The 26,171-nt window shown below is 44.5% G+C and overlaps 1 protein-coding gene across 1 annotated transcript in view; it reads left to right on the top strand.

Moving 5' to 3' along the window:
- Fbn1 (fibrillin 1) overlaps nucleotides 1-26,171 on the top strand; it is a 202,594-nt gene that overhangs the window by 36,435 nt on the left and 139,988 nt on the right. The window contains exons 4-5 of the mRNA XM_041678883.1: nucleotides 363-458; nucleotides 3,672-3,767. Coding sequence (XP_041534817.1) covers nucleotides 363-458; nucleotides 3,672-3,767 — 192 coding nt within the window. The remainder of the gene's footprint in view (nucleotides 1-362; nucleotides 459-3,671; nucleotides 3,768-26,171) is intronic.

The following is a 26,171-nucleotide window of genomic DNA, read 5'->3' as shown; positions in this document are numbered from 1 at the left end:
CTCTGAATCTTTTCATACAAATCACTGCCACCTTAACTTTGTCACCTGTCATAACTTGGGTACTCCTTTCTTGTTGGGATAAATTACAGAGATGTCACTGAGATGTGAGTTCTCCGAATTAGGGAAATCATTTATCCCCATTAAAGCCAATACCAAGACAAATCAAATTGCACTGTAAAAGGTTTTCTACACGACATAGCGAACTCTGATAATTAGGACCCTTTATCTAGCTGCATGACATATATACATACCAATGAATTATTTTATTTTCTTGTTAAATAGCTACAAATCAGCTCTAGTGAAATGTTGCCATCAATGCACGCGCATTGCTAAACGAAATCATTCTTCTTTTTTTCTTCAAGTCCAACACTGTAACATCCGCTGCATGAATGGAGGGAGCTGCAGCGATGACCACTGTCTCTGCCAGAAGGGATACGTCGGCACGCACTGTGGACAGCGTAAGTACGCCCTGTGGTGGATGCTGGTCCTGTGTAGACGTGGGGGATTGCGAGACAGGTGCTGGGAGTTTTCCGTGATGGCGAGGACATCTCTGCAGCTGTCTAGGGACCCTCACAGATGGACAGATAACCCCAAACAGTGCCAGAGTTCCACCGTGGATATCCATAGGAAGCTGTTTGCTTCGCTGTCTTTTACTTTGCCTTGACCTCCTGCCCGGCCTCCAGCCTTAGCCTTAAGCAGGTACAGATTCCTTCTTTTTAAGAAAAGTATTTGCCAGTTATTTAATCCACAAACCACACACTCCGCCTTTTCAAACTGTAGGACTCCAGAATGTCAGCTTCTCTACCAGCACAGCCATCACCATAAGCCAGTTTTAGAGCATTCGCATCTCTTTAAAAAGAAAGCCCAACATTAGTTCCAAGCACCCACCTCTTGGTTTTCTGACTGTCTCTACTTGCGTTTTCAGGAAACATCTCAAAAATATTTCAAAACGAATCTCATCGTTTTCTCCAAACACTTTGCATTGATTAGTGATGCCTGCCTCTCTTTAGCTCCCCAAGATAGATTCCGGCTCCATAGTGGTTACTATGTGTGTCCAGTTTGCCAGATACCATCGGCACCAGGAGTACCATCAATCACGCCTGCACCCTCCCAGCTCCTACGCACCGCATAGGATGAGAGCTCATCTCACGAGTGTTTTCATCACTCTGGGGTGAACTACTCACCCTGTAGAAAGTCTGGGGAAGTTCAATGCTAACAACAATAAAATAATCTAGAATTCTATGATCCAAATACCCCTTCTAGGCCCAACATCTTTTATACTAAATATTTTATTATCAATGCTTTCATGTCATTGATTCTTCCCCGGTTGTATTAAGCTCCATTATATACATGTTTATATAATAAAATGGTAATTATGCATGTTGTTTGGAGTCTTGCCATTGTATGTATGTTTCCCATGATGGGAAATGGTCATATAAATACACCAACATTTACATAATGGCTGGTGATTACACCACTCTGCTATGTGGTAAGAACATTGGGTTTTGTGTAGCAGAGAGAGTCATGGCAGCTCAGGTGACTCTCGGGTCCTGTCCCGAGGGATACGTAGGGTTCACCCATCAGGTGATGGGTTATAAGTCTTTTAAGCAAAAAGCCCAGTGTGTGTTGAAGCCCTGGATCAGGACATACCATGGGGCGTGGATTAGAGCAGGGCTTTGTTAATGCTAGAGATGACCTGTGGAGACAGGCGATGGGAGGGAAAAAGTCAGGAAGCCATTGGCCAAGTTTTTTATAGGTTTACTGTTCTTTACAAGTTAGACAGGAGAAAGTATGAGAACACAAAATAACAGTGAGCTATCCCTACTGAGTTACTAACTCTACCTTACGAGGTGCCAGGTACATTTTAAAGCTACATTCTTGGGGCTGGTTCAGTGATGCTTTCTGTAAAAGCATTTGCCACCAGATCTAATGTCCTGAGTTCAGTGCCCACTTGATGGAAAGAAGGAGCCAACTTCCTCGCGCTGTTCTCTGACCTCTCCACACGTGTGTTGTGGTGTGTGAGCACCTGCTCACTCTCTTACTTAGTCAGTCAGTCGATAAAATCTAACAAAAACTCAACCTGTATGGATTTAAAATAACAACTGTTTGAGTTGGAAGTTCTCCATATTGCCTCTAATGACTCGGAAGACAGGGCTCAATTATGTCAGTGATTTCTCTGATGATCCACAGGCAATAATGAGCAGGGTTGAGATTGGAGCCCCAGTGGCCTCACACCACAGTCTGTGTGTTTACCGCTATGAAATACCAGCTTTATCCGCTTCACCGGACAAGGACTTACATCATTCTGAATGGGAAAAAATGGAAAGCAGGAAGGACTGTAAGGCTCTGGCTGCAGAAGGAGAGGTGGGCATGACGTCCCTGGTCTATGGAAGGAGTCAGGAGATCTGGCAGGCATCTCTCCCTGATGGACTTGAGCCCAGAATGGACAGATGCCAATGAACGCAACCTGGAAAAACCTTCCTTAAATTTCAGCTTCCTCATCTGTAAGATGTGAGAGTTGGCCTAAGCCCTTTCTCAGTTTGCTTTCTCCTTCCATCTGTCTCTTCTGCTCTGACTATGAGTTGAGAGGCAAAAGAGAGTGCTAGACACCCAGAACCTTCTCTACTTTTATGGTGATGAAGGGAATCGGGTCTGGGGCAGAGCAGATGCTAAGATATGACGAGATGAACAAGTGACTTATTAGGTCCAAAAAGTAAAGCAAAACAAAACCCGGTGGAGAATGGCAGGGAGAGGAAGGAGGAATATGAAGGGATGGATTTTAGATTTCTGCACAGGAAGTCAAGGCAGGAACTCAAGACAGGAACTGGAGGCACAAACTGAAGCAGAGTGCATGCAGGAACACTGCAATCTGGCTTCCCCTCTATGGCTTGTCCAGTCTGCTTTCTTATAGCGACCAGAACTACCTGTCCAGGGATGCCACTGCCCACAGTGAGCTGGGTGCTTCCACATCAGTCCTGAATCAAGAAAATTCCCCACAGACTTGCCTATAGGCAATCTGTTGGGGGCATTCTTCTAAATTAAGGCTCCTCTTCCCAGATGATTGACACAAGCTAGCCAGCACAGGGAAGTAGCCACAACCCGTGAAGATGCTTACGATGAGGTAATGCATGCAGGAGCTAGAGGAAATGGCGCAGGGAGGACCACGCCAGTGCTTAAACTCCCCTTTCTTATCGGAGAGGGACAACTACTATGCTCCTATACAAGTTTTTCAGGACTTGGCCCCACCAGTAGAGTCTTAGATCTTGTTGAAACACTCAGGCGGATCATAATTATCGTGCGGAAATGGCTGAATCTCAGCATTAACATCTGGTCACTCACAGTTAATGGTGCCCTCAGCAGGGGCATTGTTGCTCCTCAGAGGAGCCCTCTCAAAATTAAACGTTAATCATGAACAAGGGTCTGCTTGCTCACATGCAGTTTACATCCAGTGAAGCCAGTTAGAAACCTCCACTACAGATGCAGAACTGAAAGCCTTACTCAGGGGTGCCTGAGATGAGACAGTAAGAGTAACCCAGGTACAGAGTCACCGTTTGGGAGCTTCCTCTGAGGATCTGCAACTGGGGGAGTCTGTTCAAAGCAAACACCGGATAGTCCCCCTTTCTGGGGGTTCCACACGCGGTGTTGTGAGACTTTCTCTACTTGTCTTGCAGCTGTCTGTGAAAGTGGATGTCTCAACGGAGGGAGGTGTGTGGCCCCAAATCGGTGTGCATGCACCTACGGCTTTACTGGACCGCAGTGTGAAAGAGGTAAAGTGATTTCGAGTGATTTCTGTAAAGGTTACTAGTCTGCTACTGGCTTATACTGGCATTCAGTATGGAGCTACTTCCTGAAGGTGGCTGGCTGAGCATTAAGACTCCTGAATTGTCACTGAGGACATCTCCAGGAGGCCAAGACAGTGGCTCTGAGTTTGTATGCCACCCAGCAGTTCTCGGTATTGGGATGTGGTATTCCACTAGTTTGTGCGTAAGAAGGTGGGCACTGAGATACAAAGAGGACAGTTTCCCATAAAGGTAAAATATTGACCTTCACATGATCCGGGTAAATTGGAGATAATGATTCCCCTCAAGCATGCACATAGATAGGGAAACATTTAGAGTGAAAAATCACACATGAAGGACAATTGGCCCTGGTGGGAGCTGAAGTGACAGCCTTGGAGCTCACAGTTCACTGCAGGGGTTCCTTGGGTCTGCTGAGAGCATGCTCATGACCACACAGTCAGTGCATCCCAGGAAGTGGGGACAACCACCATGCTCACCTTCGCCTACACAAAGACCAAAGCTCAGAGATGTCCAAGATGTCTGGGGATGGCCTCGAGGTCAAACAAGTATCAATAAACTTTCATTTGAATCTGGATTTTCTGTTTTCAAATTCAATGCTTGCTGCTGCTATAAATTAAAAGAAAATTTCTGCCAGCTTTGTCTAGCTATTGATGAAATATGATATTTAGTTATGCAAGAATGTGTACTATTCTTAATGAACACTGGCTTTGTTAATTTGTCTCTATAACTTAAAAAATTGTCTGTTCATTTGTTATATATTGTATGTATACATATGTGCACACCCATGTTATACATGTGGAGACCAGAAGGTAATATTGGTGTCTCCCTCTCTTCTTTTCCACCTTTCCACCTTATGCAATGGAGTTTGGGTCTCTCCTTGAGCACAAACCTCACTGTTTTGGCTAGACTGACTGGTCAGTGAGTTCCCAGGATTTTCCTCTCTCTTCCCTGTGATGTTGGGGTCACAGGCAAGCTCAACCATGCCCATTTTTTATATGGTGACTGGAGATTTAAACTCAGTGATTCTTGCTTGCATAACAAATGCTCTTACCCCTAACCCCATTCTTGGCTTTTTAGTGAAGGTTAAAACGTTTGTGCCATATAAAACCACAACTGAAAATTCCTCAGGTGCTGGGCATGGTGACCATAAAGCCGGGCCTTTAACCACAGTGCTTAGGAGGCAGAGGTAGGTTGATCTGTGTGAGTCTGAGGTCAGAGTGGTCTACATAAAAGTTCCAGACAGTCAGTGCTATGTAGAGAAACCCTGTCCCCCTGAACAATGAAAACAAAAGAAAATCCCTCAGAACTTTTCAAAATTATAATGATTTCCTTTCTCCGAAGTTGTATAAAGATCTTATTCTGAGATGGAAAACAGAGATTAAGTATTGTGTGGTTGGTGTGCCTCTTAAACCATGCCTCTGAGAGAAACAAAGCACTGTGGTATGTGAGAAGTTCTTTATTCTTTTCAACTTGTCCATGCTGACCTAAATTTGGTCATTTTCTAACAGACTGATGGTATGTTTTGACAAGTGACTCTAGGCCAGCGTCTGTGATTGCTGGAGAAACCGGATAGAGTTTCTTCAGGCCACCCAGAGTAGTGCTGTGCCATGTGTAATTGGCATCACCGCTGTGCCGCGTCTTGGCGTCCTTTGGGAGTCTTTGTTTAAATGGCTTCCCTTTGTAACTTGCACTTGCACACCATTGCCCTGGAGCTAATACACACCCAGCGGCATCCTTAGAGGACCATCTGCAATAGGTAGTAGCCTTCCGTGGCCCTACTGTTTGCTCAGTGAAGATGCTGTAGGTTAAAACTGTTGACGTGTGGCGTAGTGGCAGTGAAGCGAACTCTTTAAACACTGCTCCTGAGTTTAATTTGTTTTGGAGAACTAATTGATAAAATAAACATCCTTTGAACACAGTGATCAGTAGTTGACTGCAAAGAAAAATTGGCTCCTGTAGTGGGAGGTGCTGATGCTGGCAGCCTGAAGGAAGGCGGGCTGCTGACCCATGCCCATTACGACGTCAAAGATTTGATGTTTGTCAAAGATGAAGAAATGGCACGGATATATGAAGTTACTAAATTCCTAATCAAAATGGTATATTTTGATGTAGAGTTTCAAAGTTTGTTTAAGTAGCCTTCATTTGGGTGTGGAAGGATCTGGTCACAGAGTAGTAGTGGCTGTGGCAGCATTCCAGACACTGGTGGACGTGGAGGTAGGGAGGAGAAGTGGGTTTCCCCTAGATATCAGCCACCATTGTTCTCCTGGGAACACAGCACTGACCTTCAGTGAGGGAAGGGAGTAATGGACCCCCTTTCTCTTGTCACCGGGGAAGAAAAGGTGCCTTTTTGATTGCAGAATGCGTCTTTATTTACAGACTCTCCACTATTTTATGCTTTTCTGAAAGTCATGATTTTAAAGAGTGGGGTCCTATGTTCTTTTGCCAATTCTGTGTTTGTGATTTCATGAACGGTAGATGAATGTCCATGTTGAAGGAGGGGCGACTTCTCTTGGTGAGTTGGAGTTAAAACACAGGTTAGTTGTGTTGAGTTTTTAATTGAGATGAGGCATTTTGTCTTTGGAAATAAACTTCTGGGAACCTTTTATTCCAGCTATTCTCTCTCTCTCTCTCTCTCTCTCTCTCTCTCTCTCTCTTTCCCTGCCCCCCCTCCTACCCCCAATAATGGCACTTAACTAAATTATAATGAAACTACAGATTGATTTTTCCTCCACTGGAGTGCAATCTCAGGAGCAACTATGGGTTCAATATCCTTAGTGCGCCATGCACACTCTATGACCCATGGACGTGAACTGGGTTAGTCTAACATCTTCAGGAGATCTAGAGACATACCAGTGGATATAAACAGTATGTTCTAGAAGTAAGTCAGTGTTGGTTGCTTGTGTTTGGATAGCTTAACATTCTTTACTAGTTTTATGCCAACCTTGCTACACAGTGAGTTCAAGATCAGCCTGGATGACCTCAGACCCTGCCTCAGAAAGCATAATAATAAAAACAATATTTAATTATAATATTTAATATTTTTATTAATAATAATTATTAGGGATATATACTAATAATCACTAAATATTAAAAATTAAGGCTTGGAGGGTCGTTTTTCTCTATGTTACAGTCCTGCCAACTTTCTTTTAGATAATTTTAAAAGCTAAAAGAAGGTAGCCTTGACTCTTGCTTAGGTGTATCTAACTCAGGGTTCTGGACTTTTCTTGCTTGCTTTGATTTAAAGGCACCAGGTCACTCTTGGACAGAGCAAATCTAGTCTAGTTGCTGGTACATTAGTGGGTTCCCAAGGCCTGCACAGACCGTGAGCATGTGCACAGCCTTCTTTCTGCATCTGAATACATTTGTTCTGACAAATCCCTGGGCCTAGCTCCATGGTGCGGACAATACTGGAATCTTTTCCCACTCCAGAAATGCTTTTAGCTGTTAGCCGCTTATTGGTGAAGTACAGGGGAAGTACTGTTGAAAGTTAGCAGTGCGCTCGAGGTAGCATGGAGCCAGCACCATGGCTGACAGACCCGCCTCGTGGTGAGCCTCACGGGTAATGCAGATGGGGAGGGTTTTATCTGATTCTGTAACAGAGAATAAACAACTAGGCTGCTTGGAGCGCCACCTCATTCCTGCAGGTGCAGATGATGCATGAGGAGCCCTGGTCCTCACCGCTTAGCTTTTCTTAAGTTATAATAATGGTTTTAATTAGATATATTTAAAGTAAAAATTCAAAAACTTAAAAAATTGTATCATATTCAGCAACAAGTAAGTATTACAGAAACCAAGAAGGGCAATGACCGTGGTGTCTAGTGAGCAGGAAGGAAGAGTACACAGGGATACAGATTTGTGACCGTCCCAGAGCCCTGTCTGGACACACTACTTCATCCAAGAAAAAATGTTTACTTTTTTGAGCAGTTTTGCTATGTAGCCCAGATTGGCCTTAAATTTGCAATCCCCCTGCCTCAGGACCTGCCCCCCACCCCCACTAAAGTGCTGAGGTGTGCATCGCCATATCTGTCTTAAAACCTGTGTTAAATAAATCCTACAGTGTGCATTTGGGGTCTCCAGCACAGTGTTACGGGATGCATAGACGCAATAGCGTGGCTTTTATAGTGGAACAAATCCCTTTATCTTCTCATAATTCACCAGTAAGAGTAACAGAAACCTGAAAAGAGTTCTATGCTTATCAGTAGGGACTGGGGTTCTGGAAATGGCCTCGTGCCCGTGGGTGAGCGCGTGGGTAGAGAACCGGCACACGCGTGTGTAATAGATCACTAGCTAGCTTTGGAACGGGAACCTGCCATTTTCCACAAATGATAGTCCAGGGAACATTGTACTAAGAGAAGTTGTACTCAAAGGTAGAACATTTCATTGTCACTTGTCATGGACGCTAATGCAAAACTCAGAAACCAGAAACTAATGGAAAGCAGCATATACACAGGCTGAAGGAGTCCCGAGAGCCGCTTAATGGAGGGGTCTTTTGTGCCGCTTTCTCTGGCTTTCCTGGATCGTTGCAATGGAGATCGACTTCTTTTGCTCACTGAGAGTGTTTCCTCTCATTTCAGATCCTAAGAGGCTGTCACTAAAGCTCCCAGAGTCAGTGCTGTAGACCAGCCTGGGCCTTCAGGAGTCAGTTCTGAATGCTGCAGATTTCCCCCACAAGGTGACAGGCAATAGCTGCCACTAACGTGTTGCCGTGTTCTGTGAGCCTCGCCTTTAGTATTTAGGTCTCATGGGAAGTGACAATGTGAGGAGACAGAATGTCCCGAGGATGGCTCTCGAACTAAGGTAGTTTTACCATTGGTCAGCTGGCTGATCATTGAATCTACCCGACTTTCTTAGACTCAGTCCATAAACTCCACCTTTTGACAAAGATGTTCGTTTTTTTTCTGGTTGAACAACTGTGTGTCCAAGGGCACACATGCCCCACGGTACTGGTGGTATGCAATCAGAAATTGCCTGATTTCTATTTCAAACTTACTATGATTCTCTCTCCCACTCTACGATTGGTCTCCTGTTGAGGCAGGGCATTTTCTGGTCCTGTCCAGATTTCCTAATATGGGCAAAGCATCCTCTGTTCTTGCTTTGACTTACATTGCCTTCCTTAGCTCCCTTCCCTTTAGTGTCCCCTTTGCTGGGCAGCCAGCCTCTGGGGAAGGAATCCAGCTCGCCCACACCAGCTAGCTCTTCTAGTAGCCCACAGCTAGAAACACTTGTGCCTTTTTATTCTTGCCACAAAAACTACCAGTTTGGGCACAGTAAAAACCCGTCTTTGGAGCCCCCGTCCATGTAATCACATAGGGCAGCTCCCTATATTCTGTGTCCTCCATAGGGTAGGGCCTATGTACATGCCTCTGGTGGGAACAATCTTGAAGCCTCTTTGGTGCCTTGACATAATATAGTGGCCTCCAGCCAGTTTCCCTAGAAGTGCTTGGAAGTACCTTCCCGTTTCCACCTCCTTTGGACGCTTTGCCACTCTTGAGAAGCCCACAGAGCTGAGAGACCATCGCATTCACTTTGGCAAATTCTGCCATGTGATGTCACATTTAATCTCGACTGTTTCACCTACGGCTCTTGGTGCTTTAATTGAAACTTTTATTTTAACATGTTCTTCATCAGCAAAGTAAGAATTTAAATATTTAAAAACACTATACACACACACATACATATACATGTACATACGTATGTGTTATATGCTCGTGTGTGTGCAGGTGCCAGATGAGAATACCAGGTGTCCTCCTTGGTCACTCTCCATCTTACTCTCACCTGACCTGGAGCTGTACTGACAGCCAGAACGCCTCAGCAACCTGTCTTCATCTTCCACATGGTGCTGTGGATACAGGCACTCCTGCAACTGTACCTGGTTTCTTATGTAGGATTCGAACTCAGGCCCCTCTGCTTGCACAGCAAATGATGGTAGCCCCAAAGCTAGGCGTGCACTATACCCTGCGAGCACTATTTCACCCTCAGAGACAGTTAGTTTCCAATTTTAATCTTTTAGTTCTTGTGAACTTGAAATTTTGGTTACATTTATTTATCGTATGTGTGCATGTGTGTGTACATGTTCTTATACACATGACACAACACATATGTGTGTCACAGAACAACTTCTGGGAGTCCATTTTCTCCTCTCACCATGTGGGACCCAGGGATCAAATTCAAATAATAAGGTTTGGCATCAAGTGCTTTCCCCAATCAGAACCATTTTGCTGGAATTTTATGAACTTTTTAAAAAAGAAAACTGGTTATGTAAATGAGTCGCCACATTTAATATTTGGGAAACTTCTTAGTCTGGAATGCTCAAACTAATAATTTTAATTTTGTGCAGTAGCAACATGAAGGAAAAAAAAAGAAAAAGGCAAATTCTATTTTAAAACGTCTATTTAATTTTAACCCCATATAGCTAATTTTAATAGATGGCATTAGAGGTTATTAATGCCATATATTCCTTCTTTTTTCTGTACTGTCTTTGAAAACCAAAATTTATGCTTTACCACATCTCAGGCTGAAGCATCAGATAGCCACACGTGACTCATGGCTGTGGTGTTCCGCAGCACAGCCCAGAGCTTTGCTTTGGTGTGCACAGCCAGCCTTAAGCCAAGCCCTTCCTCCCTCCTGCTGCTTGTTCTTCAACCTTCCAGAAAGCAGTGTTTTCATGAAAAAGCAAAGAAGGGCAGCAATGGTATTCAAAATGTGAACAGGTCCGCAGACTAGTACCATGAGCCTCCGACTGGTTCAATTTTATCAGGACCACTTACTGGAATCCTAGTCAAGCATGAACTCTGAGCACAATCATTCGTCATCATGTCAGACGTAACAAGTCCAGCAAATATTTAATAAAGACCTAGCATTGAGCTATGCACAGTGGTAGAAACAGGAACTAACACATGGCTCTTGTCATCAGTTTATATATATATGTGTATATATATATATATATATATATATATATATATATATATATGCAAAGACAGACATACATTCCGTAGACAGCAAAGCAGCAGAGATGACAAGAAGTACTGCAGATGGTGGTGGAAGACAGCGTACAGACGTTCAAAGACTCAGCTTGATCTGGGGCACAGAAGGATGCCCTCTGGGAGCATCCTTTCATGGAGCAGAGATGGAACCTGAAGGTCATCGGCTCTGGTTCCAGAGAAGAGCTGGATACAGGTCTCTCCGAAGTTCCCTCCCCCTCGGCTCACTGTGCTTCTGTGTGACTGCCGTCCCAGGCCGGGTAGAGGGTGATAAAACAATCCTCCTTTTGTATGTATACATTGGGAGGGAGCCAGTCTGTGTCTGAAACTGTTTCTGCTTTATCTTATGGACTGCAGTCTAGTGGCACTTACCAGGCTTATATGCTCAGTGGAAAGTATAGCAAAACGCCGGGTGCTTATGCTCCCCGTAGTCAGGCTCTCCAGAGAGTCCATCTTTGCGGTTTATGAATGCATATTGGGCAAATATCTGGAGCTTTATAGTCTACCCGACATGCAAAAGAACTTTTTGTAGAACATTGGTCCCAAGAGGGGCCCGTGAAAAGCGGTTTCCACGGTCAATATCTTTTTGGAAACCCGATACCACGTCCTTATTCTTAGCGAGGCACTAAGAGTATTAGACCATGAATTCCTGAGAATCCTGGGCAAGACAAACTACTTTGACTTAGTTGAAGTTAAAAACTAGATATTTCCAAATCCATCCATGTAGAATCCTCCTCCTTCTCTCCCTTGACATCTTTGATATTCTTATCTTGGAGCTCTGGATTCTGGTTATATTGATGAGGGTCACTTCATATGCAGTGATGGCTTCATGATCTGCTACGTTGTCCCTACTCCGAAGGGGTGACCATCTAAACACCTGGGTGGTTTTGGAGGATGAGCATTGTACAGACACTTATCGTTTGATTAACTGACATAAACTCGCATGTGTGTGGAACAGCCATTTGGATTTGTCTCTCCTTCACCTGACCCGGTCAGTCTCTGGGTGTTTCCGCTGACAGCACCACCTCTGGCCTCCGCACCCCACACATACTGCAGTTTGTTGGTTAACATATCCATTAAGGTTTTAGTCTTTGCCGCTCGCTTTAAGGATTGCATCACCCCAGTTTAACCTTGTCAGCCCTATAACGATGTCTTAGTTTTCTTGAATCTAGTACAATTCAAGATTAATTTTAGGTTGTGTGGCTGAGACTCCTCTGTCTTTGAGGATATGTGCTGATGATTTCTTTAGATGATCTTTACGACGAGGTAAGGAATGAGTTATTCACCTTAAAAAAAAAAAAAACAAAAAAAAAAAAACTTCCTTTCTTACCGCCAGACGTTGGGATTGCAGAAGCTGCTATGGTTTAAGGCTGATGAAATGCTGATTTACATGTGGTGTCTCGGCCACACTTTGGTCCCCACTAAAGACAAAGGCCTGTCCCCGAGGGTCCTCCTTTCTCATCAAATAGCAAGTCTAGCACAGCACAGCAAGTAGGGATTATTAAGTCATGGGTGATTCACAGATTCGAACAGTGGAATATTGAGGCTGGCGAGAAGTACTTAAACATCAACCACATCTTTGATACAACGTTCTGAGATGAAAATTCTGAGCGTGAGGTTAACAAATGCCTCACACTCCATATGGATTTGACTGGACATGCCTGTCACTCATCCGTGCTGGGAATCTGGATTCTAAGGAGGAAATGAATGGAGCCTTCCCCAGCTCTGCCGCCACATTTCCCCAGCAGCAACCCTTGCTCTAAACTGTTTTATAACTTCAAAAGTAGACAGTCAATTGGGATATTTGTTTCCTCCAAGTATGCAAATCCTCTAAGGGCTCAATTTATAAAACAGGACCATGTCTGTTTCTGCCTGGGGAGCTGTTGCCCCTGCTGCTGGCCCCACGGAGGCCCCGTTGACCTCTGTTGTTTCAAGACCCTGAACCAGGCTGCAAGTAAAGGCTTGCAAGTCAGGGCCACATTTATTCCAAGAGGAAGTGTTTTTATATGCATGCTCTTGCTTTTGGGGGAACCAGTTCTTTCCTCAAGTCACCACGGAATGTTCACGCTTTCTCAGGATCCTGGCCTCTAAATCGGTCTCATGAACTTTAGACCAAAGCCATGCAAGATCCCCTCAGCAGTAAGTTTTGATCCAGTTGCGACTTACGTGGCTTGTAAACTTCACTTAGAAGGAGGGAAGTATTTTGTAACTTTCTCTCGTGTGGGGAGAATAAAAGCCAAGGCGCACACAACATCTTAATGATGAGGGCTGGTGCTGGACGACAGCCTACAGGAGAGCTGACTTGTCTTCCTCGAGGAAGACAGTCTTTAAACACGCAGGAAATTCTTTAAGATTTTGTTTTTAGAGTCCATAACCTGGAGTAGGCCAGGCGCTGTCTTTTTGGACCTCATTTGGACCCATTTGCTTCCTGTCGTGTTTCTACCTATCAAGCAGGACAAGCTCTCGGGAAACCAATGAAGGCATCAACTGTAAGACGTCATGGCCCTCTCTCGAGCCACTCAGTGCGGGATCCCCTCAAGACTTCTGGGTTGTTGTTTACTTTTTATGAATGACAGGCAATAATAGAAAAATCATTCCAGAACGACATGTCATCCCAAAGGAGCCCCATTCTAATTTAATATTATGTGGCAATAATTTTAATGTTACCATAAAATGCTTATGTAGGAGATATGGTTTTTCTTAACTGCTTTACCATTCCTAGAATATTTGGATAAGAGCCCAGGCCCTGGGGAGAAATCCTTCCATTTGCTGGCCTTGGGCAACTAACTGCCTATGTTTCCATACTTTTGCTTCCCTGATCTGTGCTATGGGTGTAGTGAGAGCACTTGCCTAGTGAAATCGCTGAGAAGAGTCAATGAAGTAATTCAGAAAGCACTTAACTATCGGACTTGAGTGATGCGCTCCTGGCCACTGAAGTTCCACTCTCATTTAAGTGAACGTCGTCTTGACTGAATGTTACTTCTTCCTAAATGTCATTGTGAGAGTTTCTCTACCTGTGAATTCAGACCTGTCTTTAGAGGCTCCACTGTGACCAGCCCCCTCCGATTTAGAAGTTTTGTTATTTTCTTTGAACAGTATAGTTCTTTCAGATCGCTTCAGATACAGCCAGCATTCCTCTTGAATATAATGCCAACTATATGCAGACTCTGATAAGGTGGCTGGTTCTTAGCAGTTTTCTTTGCAGTCAGAGGGATCTTGATAATTATGACCTGCATTGCTTTTTCTCTAGTCCTTGTGCTCATGCAGATTTGAGCCTCTAGTTTTCCCCGGGAACCATCATTAAGCTGGAATCCGGGTGACCTAAAAACAAGGATGTCAGGAAAGTGCATTGGTGAGCAGCGCACATTCTGAGACAATGCATGCTTTTGAGTCGACGCCTGCAGAATTGTCCCTTGGGAACGCCTTTGTATGCCATAACAGCAGCTCTGCCCTCCATAAATCATCTGCTGTTTGGACAAGTCATGGCCACCCTCAGTCACTAGATACATTTGTAATAGTTTATGCGAGAAACAACAACAGACACCTAGCAACATACTGTTTGGTCACGTCATCTCTTAGAATGCCACATGTGGTTTTGTGGGCTTTGGAAGGACAAACTCTTACTGTTTCTAAAAGATATTGAAAATTAAACAGCAGATAATGACCCCATTGTGTACAAGAGGAGAAACCCGGCTTCATGGAGTAGCTTATGAGAAAATAAAGTAGGGGTTTACTAGTTTCTAGTGTGGTTCTCTTCCATGAGAAGGGACCGCCTGACTTTGTTCATCACCTTATGTTCAATGTCTAGCATCCAATAGCTAAGTAAATATTTGTTGCAATTCTTATGAGTGAATTAAGAAATGATTGATCTACCCTCTGTCCCTTCTAGGCAGGGTTCTTTTAGGTTTTAAGTTAGTATAAAAAGAATTTGTTTTGCTGGGCGGTGGTGACACATGCCTTTAATCCCAGCACTTGGGAGGCAGAGGCAGGTGGATCTCTGTGAGTTCAAGGCCAGCCTGGTCTATAAGAGCTAGTTCCAGGACAGGCTCCAAAGCTACAGAGAAATGCTGTCTCGAAAAATAAAACAAAAAATGGTTTTATTATGTCATTTTCATATATATGTTGAAGATCCTCTAACTTTTAAAACCTCGAATCGTGTCAAACACAGCCAGTGAGTTCTTGAAAAGTGTTTACTCCTACCTCTGTGAGCTTACTTTATGTGTAGTGTGTATAGATATTCCTACTTCACTCAGTCCCTGGAGTTACTTCTGTTTTATAGCCAAGAGAAACGGGTTAGAGAGAACCCTAGAAACCGACCGCAAAATGTGTGTGAGAGGGGTCTAGAAATGAGGTCCGTGGTTTCAAAAACAGCCCAGTTACCAAGTGGGATAGCCACCCAGCCCTCAGCACCCATGGGCAGCCTCCTCAGTCACTAGCTATCTTTAATGACTCCTTTAGTATTAACTGTCTTTGTTTCTTCCTCTCGGTCCATACACCTCTCTGATTTTGGATTGACATTTTGTAATTTCTGTCCTGTGTCCTTTAGTCTTTAGATCAGTTTTTAGAATTCTCAGTTTTATGTGATTAGGAAAACCTTTTGAGTTGAGTTTGTTGGGAGAGATTTCTTTAATTATAAGGAGCTGTTGTATGGTAGGCGCTCTGGTTGATGCCGTGATGCATAACGTTTTTATTTAAATATCAGAGGTGTGAGCCCTCATGGAAATTGAGCTATGGCTTAAGTAGGAAAAATGTGGTCCTGGTAGAACTTGAGATTGTGTGTGTGTGTGTGTGTGTGTGTGCATGTGTGTGTGTGCATGTGTGTGTGTGCATGTGTGTGTGTGTGCATGTGTGTGTTCATGTATATGATGCATGTGTGGATGCCAGAGGACAACTTGCAGGAGTCGGTTCCCTCCTTCCACCATGCAGGTTCTGGGGGTCAGACTCAGTCATCAGACTTGACAGCAAATGCCTTTATTCACCAAGCCATCTCCCTGGCCTCTTGCGGATATGAAGCGAGAACAGGGTATTGAAACGAAGAGCTAGGACTGAGGATTTGAAGCAGAAAGTCTCCGTGGGAACAAAGATTTGGGGGTTGTCTTATCTAACTAGAAAATTCCCTACATCCAATACTGTTCAATGCGTGTTGAAAGCATGGGTCTGTCCTGTTTCCGCTTTATTCTGTGGTTCAAAGCGGAGACTGTGCGTGGCCGCATGGCTACGGTGATATGCAGTGATCAGCTTCCTCAGCTGCCAAGCCAACAGTGTAAAACTCTCAACAAGTGTTTGCCCTGCTCTACAGCGCCCCCGTTTCCAGTCACTCTTCCTGTGGGGGTAATTTCCTCCCCTTCCACTCGATGTGCGTGATTATGAAATTGCCTTGGTTTAACTCCATATCACAGAATTGTCACTGTGGCTAATCTGTGGCTGGAAAGAGGAGGGGAGAGAATGGCAGGAATTCAGTGTGCCCCTTTGGGTAGCCTGGAGTGACATGGATTAATATGCTGCCAGTGTTCTTCCCCTGAGAAACATTTGGTCACAGGAAGAGCTGGCTTTAAGAAGAAACTCAAATTCGGGTGTGTGCTGTTTGGCACAGTCTCGAGTCACTGGGACAACCTCATGTACATCTGGTTTCTTTTTTCCCATGCTTTACTTGGGGTGTCCAGAGAGACACACTTCCTGCCGGTGGGGTTATCTACAGTCATAGACTGAGTCTTGTTTTGCCAAGTCACACAGAGAAGGCAGTGTACAGAGTGCACAGACTGTGTAGGGACTAGACCGAAACACCTCTGAAAATGGGCACAGGATAAGGCCAGTTTCTTAGGGCAGTGAAAATTGGGGTGCTTGGTTGAAGGCCAATGGGCAACGGTTGTGTTCTGATTCTGGAACTAGGGAGTGGCAAACATCACACAGATGCCTTCCAGTGACCCCATGAAGCATCATCACTGTTAGAATGTCAAAACCAAGTCTGCCTGTGTTCTTTCCACTGTGATGTGTACACAGTCCGTGTGTCCTTCGATAGTGTCACAGGGTGGGGCACCTGGAAACATCAGAACAAGAAGAAAAAGGAAAGAAAACTAAAATTCTGGATGAGAAGCAGGCAGGAGTGTGTGGAAATTTTAAGCTTTTGCTTTTAGGTTCAGCAACTGCAGACAGAATGGATCAACATCGACCTCCTTTCCCATTACTCTCTCTAGAGCTGTCCACACTCTGGTTTCTTTATGCGTTAGTAATGTTGTGTTGAACACATCCCAGGAAGTTCTTTGAGGCAATGCAAATGGTTAACATGGAATTCCAGCTCACAGCAAGAATTCTCACCCAAAGCCTTGCAAAGGAGCTCAGGGCAGGCCCACAGCTGCCCAGGAACAATGGAGAAGCTGTTCCTTGGCTCATCACAATTTTATCCCTTCAATGGTCGTCTGGATTCCTTTCCTTTGTTATCTGTCAGTAGTTTGTTCAGTTTTAGAATAATAGTTGCCTTTATACAGAGCTTTCTGAGTTTAGAAGTTATTTTAAAAATAGACTCCTTAACTTCATAAAATTAGTATTGATGACAATTCTATTAGTCATGGCTACTGAAAAGTCATCTACGCTGCTGCACTGAGAATAGTTGAAGCATGGGTTAACATACAAGACACACACACACTGGTTAGCAGCTTGTCCTAGGACAAGGAGCCTGGATGAGTCAAGCTTTAATTTGCTTTTCCCATCCTGGGACTGGGAAGGGATGGGCAGTGTGCTTCATTCTTTCTCAGATCCGTGTGGGTTTGCGGCGGGACTTAGAGACTCATGACAGAACTCCACACCGAAGGGGAAGCTTTTCAGAAATATTCTGACCATTGTTGAGCATCCTAGTGGGTTCCAGGTGGCTTTGGATTTCAGAAGGCTGGCTTTGGAGGACTGGAGACTTTGTGGAGTATAAAAATTAAGCCCGCCAACTTTCTTTCTTGTTTATCTGTAAATACATGTACAGCTGTACTTGAAATCACAGCACGGAAGGAAACTATTATAGTCACGATTAAAACCAAGCAGCAGCCTAATAGGAATCATAGAGCTGTCTAACTTCATAGAGGGACTCCTAAGTTCAGTCGACACGCTGTTTTTCAGACTCAGCTCCTGTCCAGAAATGATCGGCTATGAGTGTGTAAAGGCTTTGCTCTTTCTTCCGTGATTGCTGCATCCATCCATCACTGCGACACAGAGATCCCTTCTCCTACCACTTTTGGCGCCCTCACTGTGCTTTCCCTGCCTGACTCCCCTTCAAAGCCACTGGCCCCAGCTGGTACCCGATCCTTGAAAGTGTCTCAGAGTTTCACCGGCTGGAGACGCGTTTGAAGGTTCACATATTTAACTTCAAGTTAAGTCACAGAGCACACTTTGGAGAGTGCACGCTCGTGAGCAAAGCAGTGTCAGAGACCAAGTCTCCTCCAGATTCCGGTTCACAGTGCTGTCCCACGGCCCCCAAATAACATCACCTGCAAAGGTACCTAAGAGTTCAGCGCTTTTCCTGTCTGCACAGACTCGTAGACATAGAATACCCATTGTTTTTTTTTTTTTCCCAAGGAGACATAGCTCTTCCTTCTACTTCTTCGTTTTAATAAAAAACTTAAAAACAATTTAAAAACAATTTGAAAGATTTGCCAACCTTAAGGTTAGACTTTCAAGTACTTTCTTCTTCTGAAATATTGGAATAACAGCCCCTCTCATGAAGGCTTCGCCTCACCTCTTGGACTCTAGCCTTAAAGTTCTTGCAGACAACATGTCCCAGAATTGTGTATTGGTGGGAAGAGGCATTACTTTGGTAATGAGTACATAGGAACAGCCAAATCTCCTTTTGAATTGTTAAGCTGAACGCCGGTCCGTGGCAGCTGAAAACTGCTTTACAATAAGATGTGTTAAGTGTATTGATACCAGCAGTGTGCTCCCCATGGGAAGGGGCCAAGCAGGACATCTCCTCTTTCCTAGCCAGTGTACTCCCTTGCCCATACCAATGTGTGTGTTGTGGAGAGTTCCGAACACATAAAGTAGGCAAGTGGAAATGGCGCTGTGCACTGGAGAGGTAATGAGAATTCTCAGGGCCACTTAGCTCTGAGAACGCTCAAGCTCTGTTTACTTAAGAGGCCGGTTTGCAAGTTTCTTGATTCCTTGCTGTGAAACCACCACAGTAGATGACAAGATCCAAAGAAGAGACTGGTAAACGGAGCGGGCCAGCAAGGAGTGGCAGGAGCTGTCTCAGCGCCCACCTCCTTGGAGTTCATCAGTGCTTCATAAGCTGAAAATGCCTTTTTGTTTTGAGAACCAAGTTTCAGACTCAAGTTACACAAGAGAAAATGTTATTTGGCTTGAGAACGGAAGGAACTCGGTTCACATGAATTCGTAGGCAGATTCTTTTATCATGGGGGAATTGCAATGAGGGATTTGGGATCTTGAGAACACGATTGTGACCTAGTTATTCCTGTACTTGGAGTACTCATAGGACGTACTGGCTAGGACTGAAAATAATGAATTAAGAGTTTCCAGCTGGGATGTGATGAAAGCTCTCTGGGAGTCTCTGTGTCTTGGCCAGACTGCATGGGTTATAACTTGGAGGGACCCAAACTAGCGGGAGCATATGACAGATTTATGGCCCAATTGATGCTGGGCATCAGGAAGAAAGGCTGAGGCTTAAACCGCCTTGAGAACCCTGACTTCTGGACGATCTGCCGTTGGGCAGAAGAAGAAGAAAAGGTGGCTTCTTTCTGCGATGTGGATGCTTAGCTCGAGACACAGAAACCAGCGGGCTGTTTTTTTTTTTTTCTTCTGGTAGCAAGTTCCTCCTCCAAGGCCCCTTCTTTGCCCTCTATACTGGCGGTTCTCAATGACTCCTTCCACACTGCACAGCTTGTGTGATTGGGCTCTGTTGCTGGGCCATGGTACGTCATGAGGTCATGTCATGTGCCCACCCTCCTGTTCTCTGCTGTGGTCAGTCAGATACTGTGGCAGTGGCATATGAAGTGGCTTGCGGTAAACGTTGATGAGAGAAAGAGTGGATGACTGGAGTCATTTTAAGCTGGAATTTCATGTTAGTCTCTCTGCCCGCCCTTGGCCATCTCTCCCTGCCCTGGTCCCCTCCATTTGCCACCGAACATGAGTTAGAATGTGCCAGGGTGCTACCACCAGCAAAGCAAGGGTCCTGCCCTTCAGGGATCATAGTTGATTGGGAAAAAGCAAGTGTGGGTGACAGTGTGCAGACATGGGTGGCGCTGTTGTGATAGACAGTCATGAGATGTCATGAGCTGGAATGAGAGCAGCAGGCAACGTGCTCACAAGGTTCCAGATGTCAAAGGAAGATCATATTGTTTTCAATGGAAGATAAAGAAGAGCAACAACAACAAAATAGGATCTATTGAACTTAAGAGGATGTGTAAGACTTGATGAAAATAAGCTGACTTAAAAGAAAGTATAAGAATGGGGGCTTCAGAGTTAAAAGCACTGCCTGCTTTTGCAGAGGACCTGGGTTCAATTCTCAGCACCTACATGGTGGCTCACAACCTCGTATAACTCTAGTTCCAGAAAATAAGACATCTGAGGATCTCTGAGGGCACTGTATACACGAGGTGCACAACGTATATGCAGGTGAACAGTCATAACAGAAATAAAATAAATAAATCATTAGAGAAGGCTAAGTCCTTGAAGATTGACCTAACTTATCAGGGGAACTGCAGATGCTTCACTGTGATGGAGGCGGGTGAGCCAACAAGCGGTGCTTCGAAGAAGCGAAAGCTGGGGCCTTATGGGTGGGAGTTGTGTGGTTTTTGAGTAATTTCTTTATACTGCTGACAAACATCACAAAGCAGCTCAGGGTGTTTTTCTCATCTTGTTTTTCTTTCTCGGCTTCCCAGCTGTCTCTTTATACCTGGATGCTCCCAGTGAGGCTTGAGGGGAGTGTGGAAGCATGACTCCTGGTGCTTTGCTCCATCATTATATATAGCATGGAAACTATGATGTGTGTGTGTGTGTGTGTGTGTGTGTGTGTGTGTGTGTGTGCCTGTGTGTGTGTGTGTCTGTGTGTCTGTGTTGGGGCCAACATATGCAACTATGGGCATGTGTGTGAAGGTCCCAGGTTAATGTTGGATGCTGCGCACCGTGGCCCCGGTCTGCGCTCTATGTGTTAGATCCCAACTTGCAAGCTTTGGGCAAGGGGCTGGAGGTTGAGAACACAGACGTATAGACAGACCAACACGCAGACCTTTAAACACTGATACCAAAGCCCCTCTTTAATAGCACCATGTAGGCTTAAATACACTGCAGTCAATGGCCAACAGGTGAAAATCCCATCCTCTGATCCTCTAAGCTAGGCACAGCTTCTAGTAACTTTAATTAGAAGGTTCTAGGAGGGAAGGGCAGCTGAAGGCCAGGACTCAATTAGTCCCAACAGTTGGGTGTCTGTCTTGTTCTCTATCCTATGTTTTTGAGAAGGGTCTCTCATTGAACAGAGCACTTGCTATTTCTGATCTACTGCATGGCCAGCTAGCCCCTGGCGTCCACCAACCTATCCCTGCCCCTTCCCCGTGTGTTGGAGTTGCCAATGCCCTTAGCTGCTCGCAGCTATTTTGTTGGTGCTCGGGACTTAAACTCTGGCCCGTGCTTGCTCAGCAAGCACCTCACTGGCTGAGCCATTTCTGCAGCCCCTGTTGTAGCTTCTAATAACCACGTCCAAAGCTCTCAAGGCCAGATTATCAAAGCATCTCTTTCCTAGATTCTTTTCATTAGTTTACTGTTTCAAGTAATATACAGCGGGGAATGGATTTCATGGTGGGGTCCTCCTGCATGCTTTTTTTTTTCTTCATCCCTTCTCCCCATTCCCTTCCAGTCAGCCCCCCTGGTTTCTGCTCTCTGGCTGTGGGCAGGGGGTTCCTCTAGGAGCATGTGATGTCTGTCATGCCTTTTGCCGGAGTGTCTGTGTACTTCATGCCAGACACAGACCATTCGCACTCTCCAGTCTGAGTGTTCCCTAGCGGAATCTATCTTTATAGACAGTTTCGAGGACTACTTATGAGTAAATGGATATTGCCATGTTGATCTAATCTAATAAAAGCTCTAATAAAAAGTAGGTTTTTACTATTAGTATCTTTGTATGTGATGGATTCATCATCAGTATTTCTTCACTTAAGCTGATATTTAAAATTATGTGAACCAAGTAATGGCGGCCTTCATGACACTGGTTGTTCTGAGCCCATGGGAGCTGCTGCTTTCTTGAGCTTTTCCATGTTCTTGATCATTTTATAGCATTTCATTGACTCTTTTATAGCTTGTAACGTTTATATTGGTCTGGGTCTTTTTGTGGGAAGTGTTCAGGGCCCTGGTGTGTCCATACATGGCGCCCACATCAAATAGGTACTTAATATGTACGTGTTGAATGAGCAAGTGTCCAGATTACTGTTTGCAAGAACCCTGTTCCATTTAGTGTGCGGAGCTGGTAGGCCTTCTCTGACCCAATCTCCTGCCGCCACGACCATGTCCTGTCTGCAGTGTAGGTGCCAAGCCCCGTGTCCCACTCTTCCCTTCCACCAGACACATTTTTGCCGAGGGTCGGATGAGAAAGTACCGCTAATAATCCTGTATTAAATGATCCCAATACTTCCAGGCCATTTTGGATGCATCAGTGGGTCATTCCACTTTATGGACTCACCTCCACTAGTTTGTATGCAGCATGGATTCTGTTGTTGTTGTTGTTTTAAGCCTGTACTTAACCCTGCATTGAATTAATAGTATGAGTAGCCCAGTGTCCTGGCCTGAGAGCAATCTAGTTCTGTGGGCCATGCTGCACACAGTGTGACTTAGTCATTGCGGCTGGGATGAGGCTAAAGCGACCTAATGTTTGCTGGGGTATCACAGGGCCATGCTTAGGCTTCCTTTACTCTGGGTTCTGTCTGGCTGTAGCCAGCAGTAAGAGAATGGCAGTTGCTGTCTTCTGAAGGAATACCTTGTATCCTAGCTGAGTTCAGGGCACTGTTTCTGCCACTTGCTAGGAGCGACTCCCTTGAGACAGCAGGATCGTCCAGAAACCACAGTCTAGTAATGAGAGTTCCCTTAGTTGTCTGTCAAACATCGTCCTAAAAGAAGCAGACATTGAGAGACTGACGAGAACCCAGCGTTTCCTTGTTAGGCCACGGATTGTAACTGAGAGCTACATCTTAGGATGAGAATATAGATTATTTTCCTTAGAACTCTGATTTCACATTTGCTGAAGCATATTTATTGCCCACCATGCTAATGCAATCCCCGCCAGGGTTTCCTCAAGTCTGTTTCTATTTTTCTTTAGCAATTGGCACTTAGTGTGGTCTGTACTCCACGCTTAGCCTTATGGACCCCTTTAAAAAGCAGTATGTGACCCTGTGTTTCTGTTTTGTTAAGCTTTGGGAATCTACCCTTGAGCCTCATTTTCCGCTCTGTCACAATGAGTAACATTTTTATGCGTAGAGGTTTCCCTGTACTTGGCATACGCTTCTTGAAACACAGTTCGGACACCTTAGAGCACTTACGTATACGTTGCCAGCGGGATTGCGTGTGTCTGAATGTCTGAGTTCTGGTTCGGCCTCATTAGGCCAGCATGTGATCTTTCCAAATAATACAAAGTTAAAGCCTTTGTTCATCCTACCAATAAACAGTAGGTCTAAAGCTTTTGTTCGGCCTATCTCAATCGGCAATAGGTCTTCAGAGGATTAGGTTCTTAAATGTTTATTCTGTTTAGTTGAGATGTTTTTTCGTGATGTTTAATTTCTGTTAAATATGCAGATTTTTTTGAGACATGGTCTCATGGAGCCCAGACTAGCCTGAGCTCACTGTGTAGCTAAGGATGCTCTCTTGACCTCTTGGTCCTCCTGACTCATCCCTAAAGTGCCAAGATGGCTAATATGCAGGACTCAGGATCATACCCAGGACTCTACTCATGGGAGGCAAGCGCCCACCAACCAAACCACACCCCATCTATATTCTGATACTCTTATTATTCTCTTTTATATGGGAGTATTTTTTATTGTGGATTTTATTATTGCTCTTGAGATTACAGATCCCTTTAGCTTCCAGACACTGGATAAATATTTTAATTTACACATTCTAGTTTTTATGTTGATTTTTAAATGCATCAGCCTAATTTGGATTCATTGCAGGCTTAGCGCAGATACTAGTGGGACACCAGTGTTCTGTCATGCTCCCTCCAAGCCAGTGTGAGACCAGTGCTGGGCAATGAACTCCAGCGTTCATCTCCTACTGGGAGCCCGACACTCACTCAGTCTTACCTACATCAGGCTAGTCGTTGGTCTAACCTTGGACTTTCCACATCTCTACTGCCTTCCTCTGGATGGTGGGAATCTGGCATTTGTTTCTCAAAGGTGCTTTCTGTTTCTCTGGCCAGGTCATGCCAAATCTTTGGCTTCTGTCTTGGACTTGTGAACTCCGCCTTTCAGCAAAAAAAGTGGGCACTCAGCATTGGTCAGCGGTCTTTCTTCCGCGGGCAGAACTCCTTCCAGTTGCTTCGCTTAGAGGGTCTGCTCACCCATCATGCTGCAGCCTGGCTGGCTGTTGCCTTTGGCCTGGCTTGGCCAGCACATGTAGGCCACTTTGTCTCCTTAGCTAGCTTCTTTTCCAACTCTACTATTCTGGAATAAATTAAAATACTGTTCATAGCAACATCATCATTTTATTTTTGTTAAGGGAGTTTTTAAACAGGAAATAATTCAGTAATTCAGCAAGAACTGACCTCAGTATAAGCAAGACTTAGGCACTGGTGAGCCCCCCCCCCCCCCCTGTACCTTTCTCACCCAGAAACTCTTTGGCAACAAGTGTACCTCACAAGTGTACCTCACTTCCCATCTTTTCTGCTTTTCTTCAGGTTTTCCTGACATTTGTAGTAGCAGAGGCACAAAACAAAAATGTCAAGTTATGGGGCCAGTTGCAGAAAATAGCTTCTAAAATGTATAGACAAACCTGACTGGGAGCAAGTTTAATCTGCTCCAAGTGATTACACGTACACAGCTCACTTCACACAAGCTCAGCCATTGCACCTGGGTGCCCGACTGCAGACAGTGAAGCTTACTGTCGGCTCAGTTGGTAGTCTGCACACGTCGTAGGTAAATAAATGTGAGGATTGATTCACCAGCTAATAACTCTTCAAAACAGATGCACATTGCTATGATTTGCCTGCATAAACTCATTCTGTGTATAGCACAATACATTCCAGTTGAGGGATGTAACCCTTACCACAATCTGGATTTGGTTCCCTTCACTACATGCCAGAGTGACCCCTCATCTATTATGAGAAAGTCTCCACCCCATGACACTTCACTTGTCCCCTTTCTCAATTTACAACTTTGCCTTTTTCTGAGTCTTCAACACAAAAGAACTTACAATTTACAGTTTTACCCCTGGATTTTTTTTTTCTTTTTGTTCTTTCTTTTGTCATTTGTTGCAATGCCACAGGCGTCAGTATTGTGTTCTTCTCAGTTGTGGAGTAGCGTGTCCTCTGGGTGCATCCCAGTTTGCTCCTTTGTGCAGCATTGTTTTCCTGAGCAAGCACACACGCATCTGTGTGCTTCTGTGCATCTCTTCCTCTTACTTTAAGGTCCATACCTGAGTGTGGAATTTGAGGTGGCTCAAATGCTATTTGTTTCTGTTTAACTTTTTAAGTTGATACATACTAATTGTGTATTTCGTGGGCTACAGTGTGCTATTTCAGGACATGCATATTGTGTAGTAATCAAATTCAGGATACTTCATATGTTTATGTTTTGTGGTAAGAGCGCTGGAATCTTCTGTGAGGATGGTCAGCAAGCAGGGCTGTAGCTAAAGCGTTGGAATAACTTCTAGAATTCTTTGTAGCACAGGGTAATAGAGATGCTTGCCAGCAATTCACTGACTATTTCAACGTAGCTGGTGGAGATGATTGTGAATGATGCTGACACAGAGACTAAAGAGACAGCTGTCAATCAGCACTAACTGATCACTAACCATGCTATGCATGTTTTGAACACTAGATTACTCAAATATATACCAATACACATAACTGAAACTGAAAATTATACACTCTATAAGTAACCCGAAGGACCCCTCTAACATCAGCCTGCTGTGCAACAGGACACTTGAACTTACTGATTTTGTTTCAGTGTGGTACCCACAGCCCACTGAGTAACTTCCCGCAAAAAAACCCTGAATTATGTTCAAAGGGCCCATATAATTTTACATCCCCATCAGTAGTGTGCAGCATCCCGATTGTTCTTCATCTTCTTAACCACTCTTTACTGCCCATGTTTTCCACTATACTCATTACACTTGTGTGGAACAGTAGCTTAAACTTCCTGATTTTCCTGACGACAAGTGATATTGAACATCTTTTTATGTGCTTACTCATATACAT

This window comes from Microtus oregoni, unplaced genomic scaffold, assembly GCF_018167655.1.
Source record: "Microtus oregoni isolate MIOR12 unplaced genomic scaffold, Mior012 000031F_ref0000149, whole genome shotgun sequence".
NCBI lineage: Eukaryota > Metazoa > Chordata > Mammalia > Rodentia > Cricetidae > Microtus > Microtus oregoni.
This window is presented reverse-complemented; position numbering and strand designations above follow the sequence as displayed.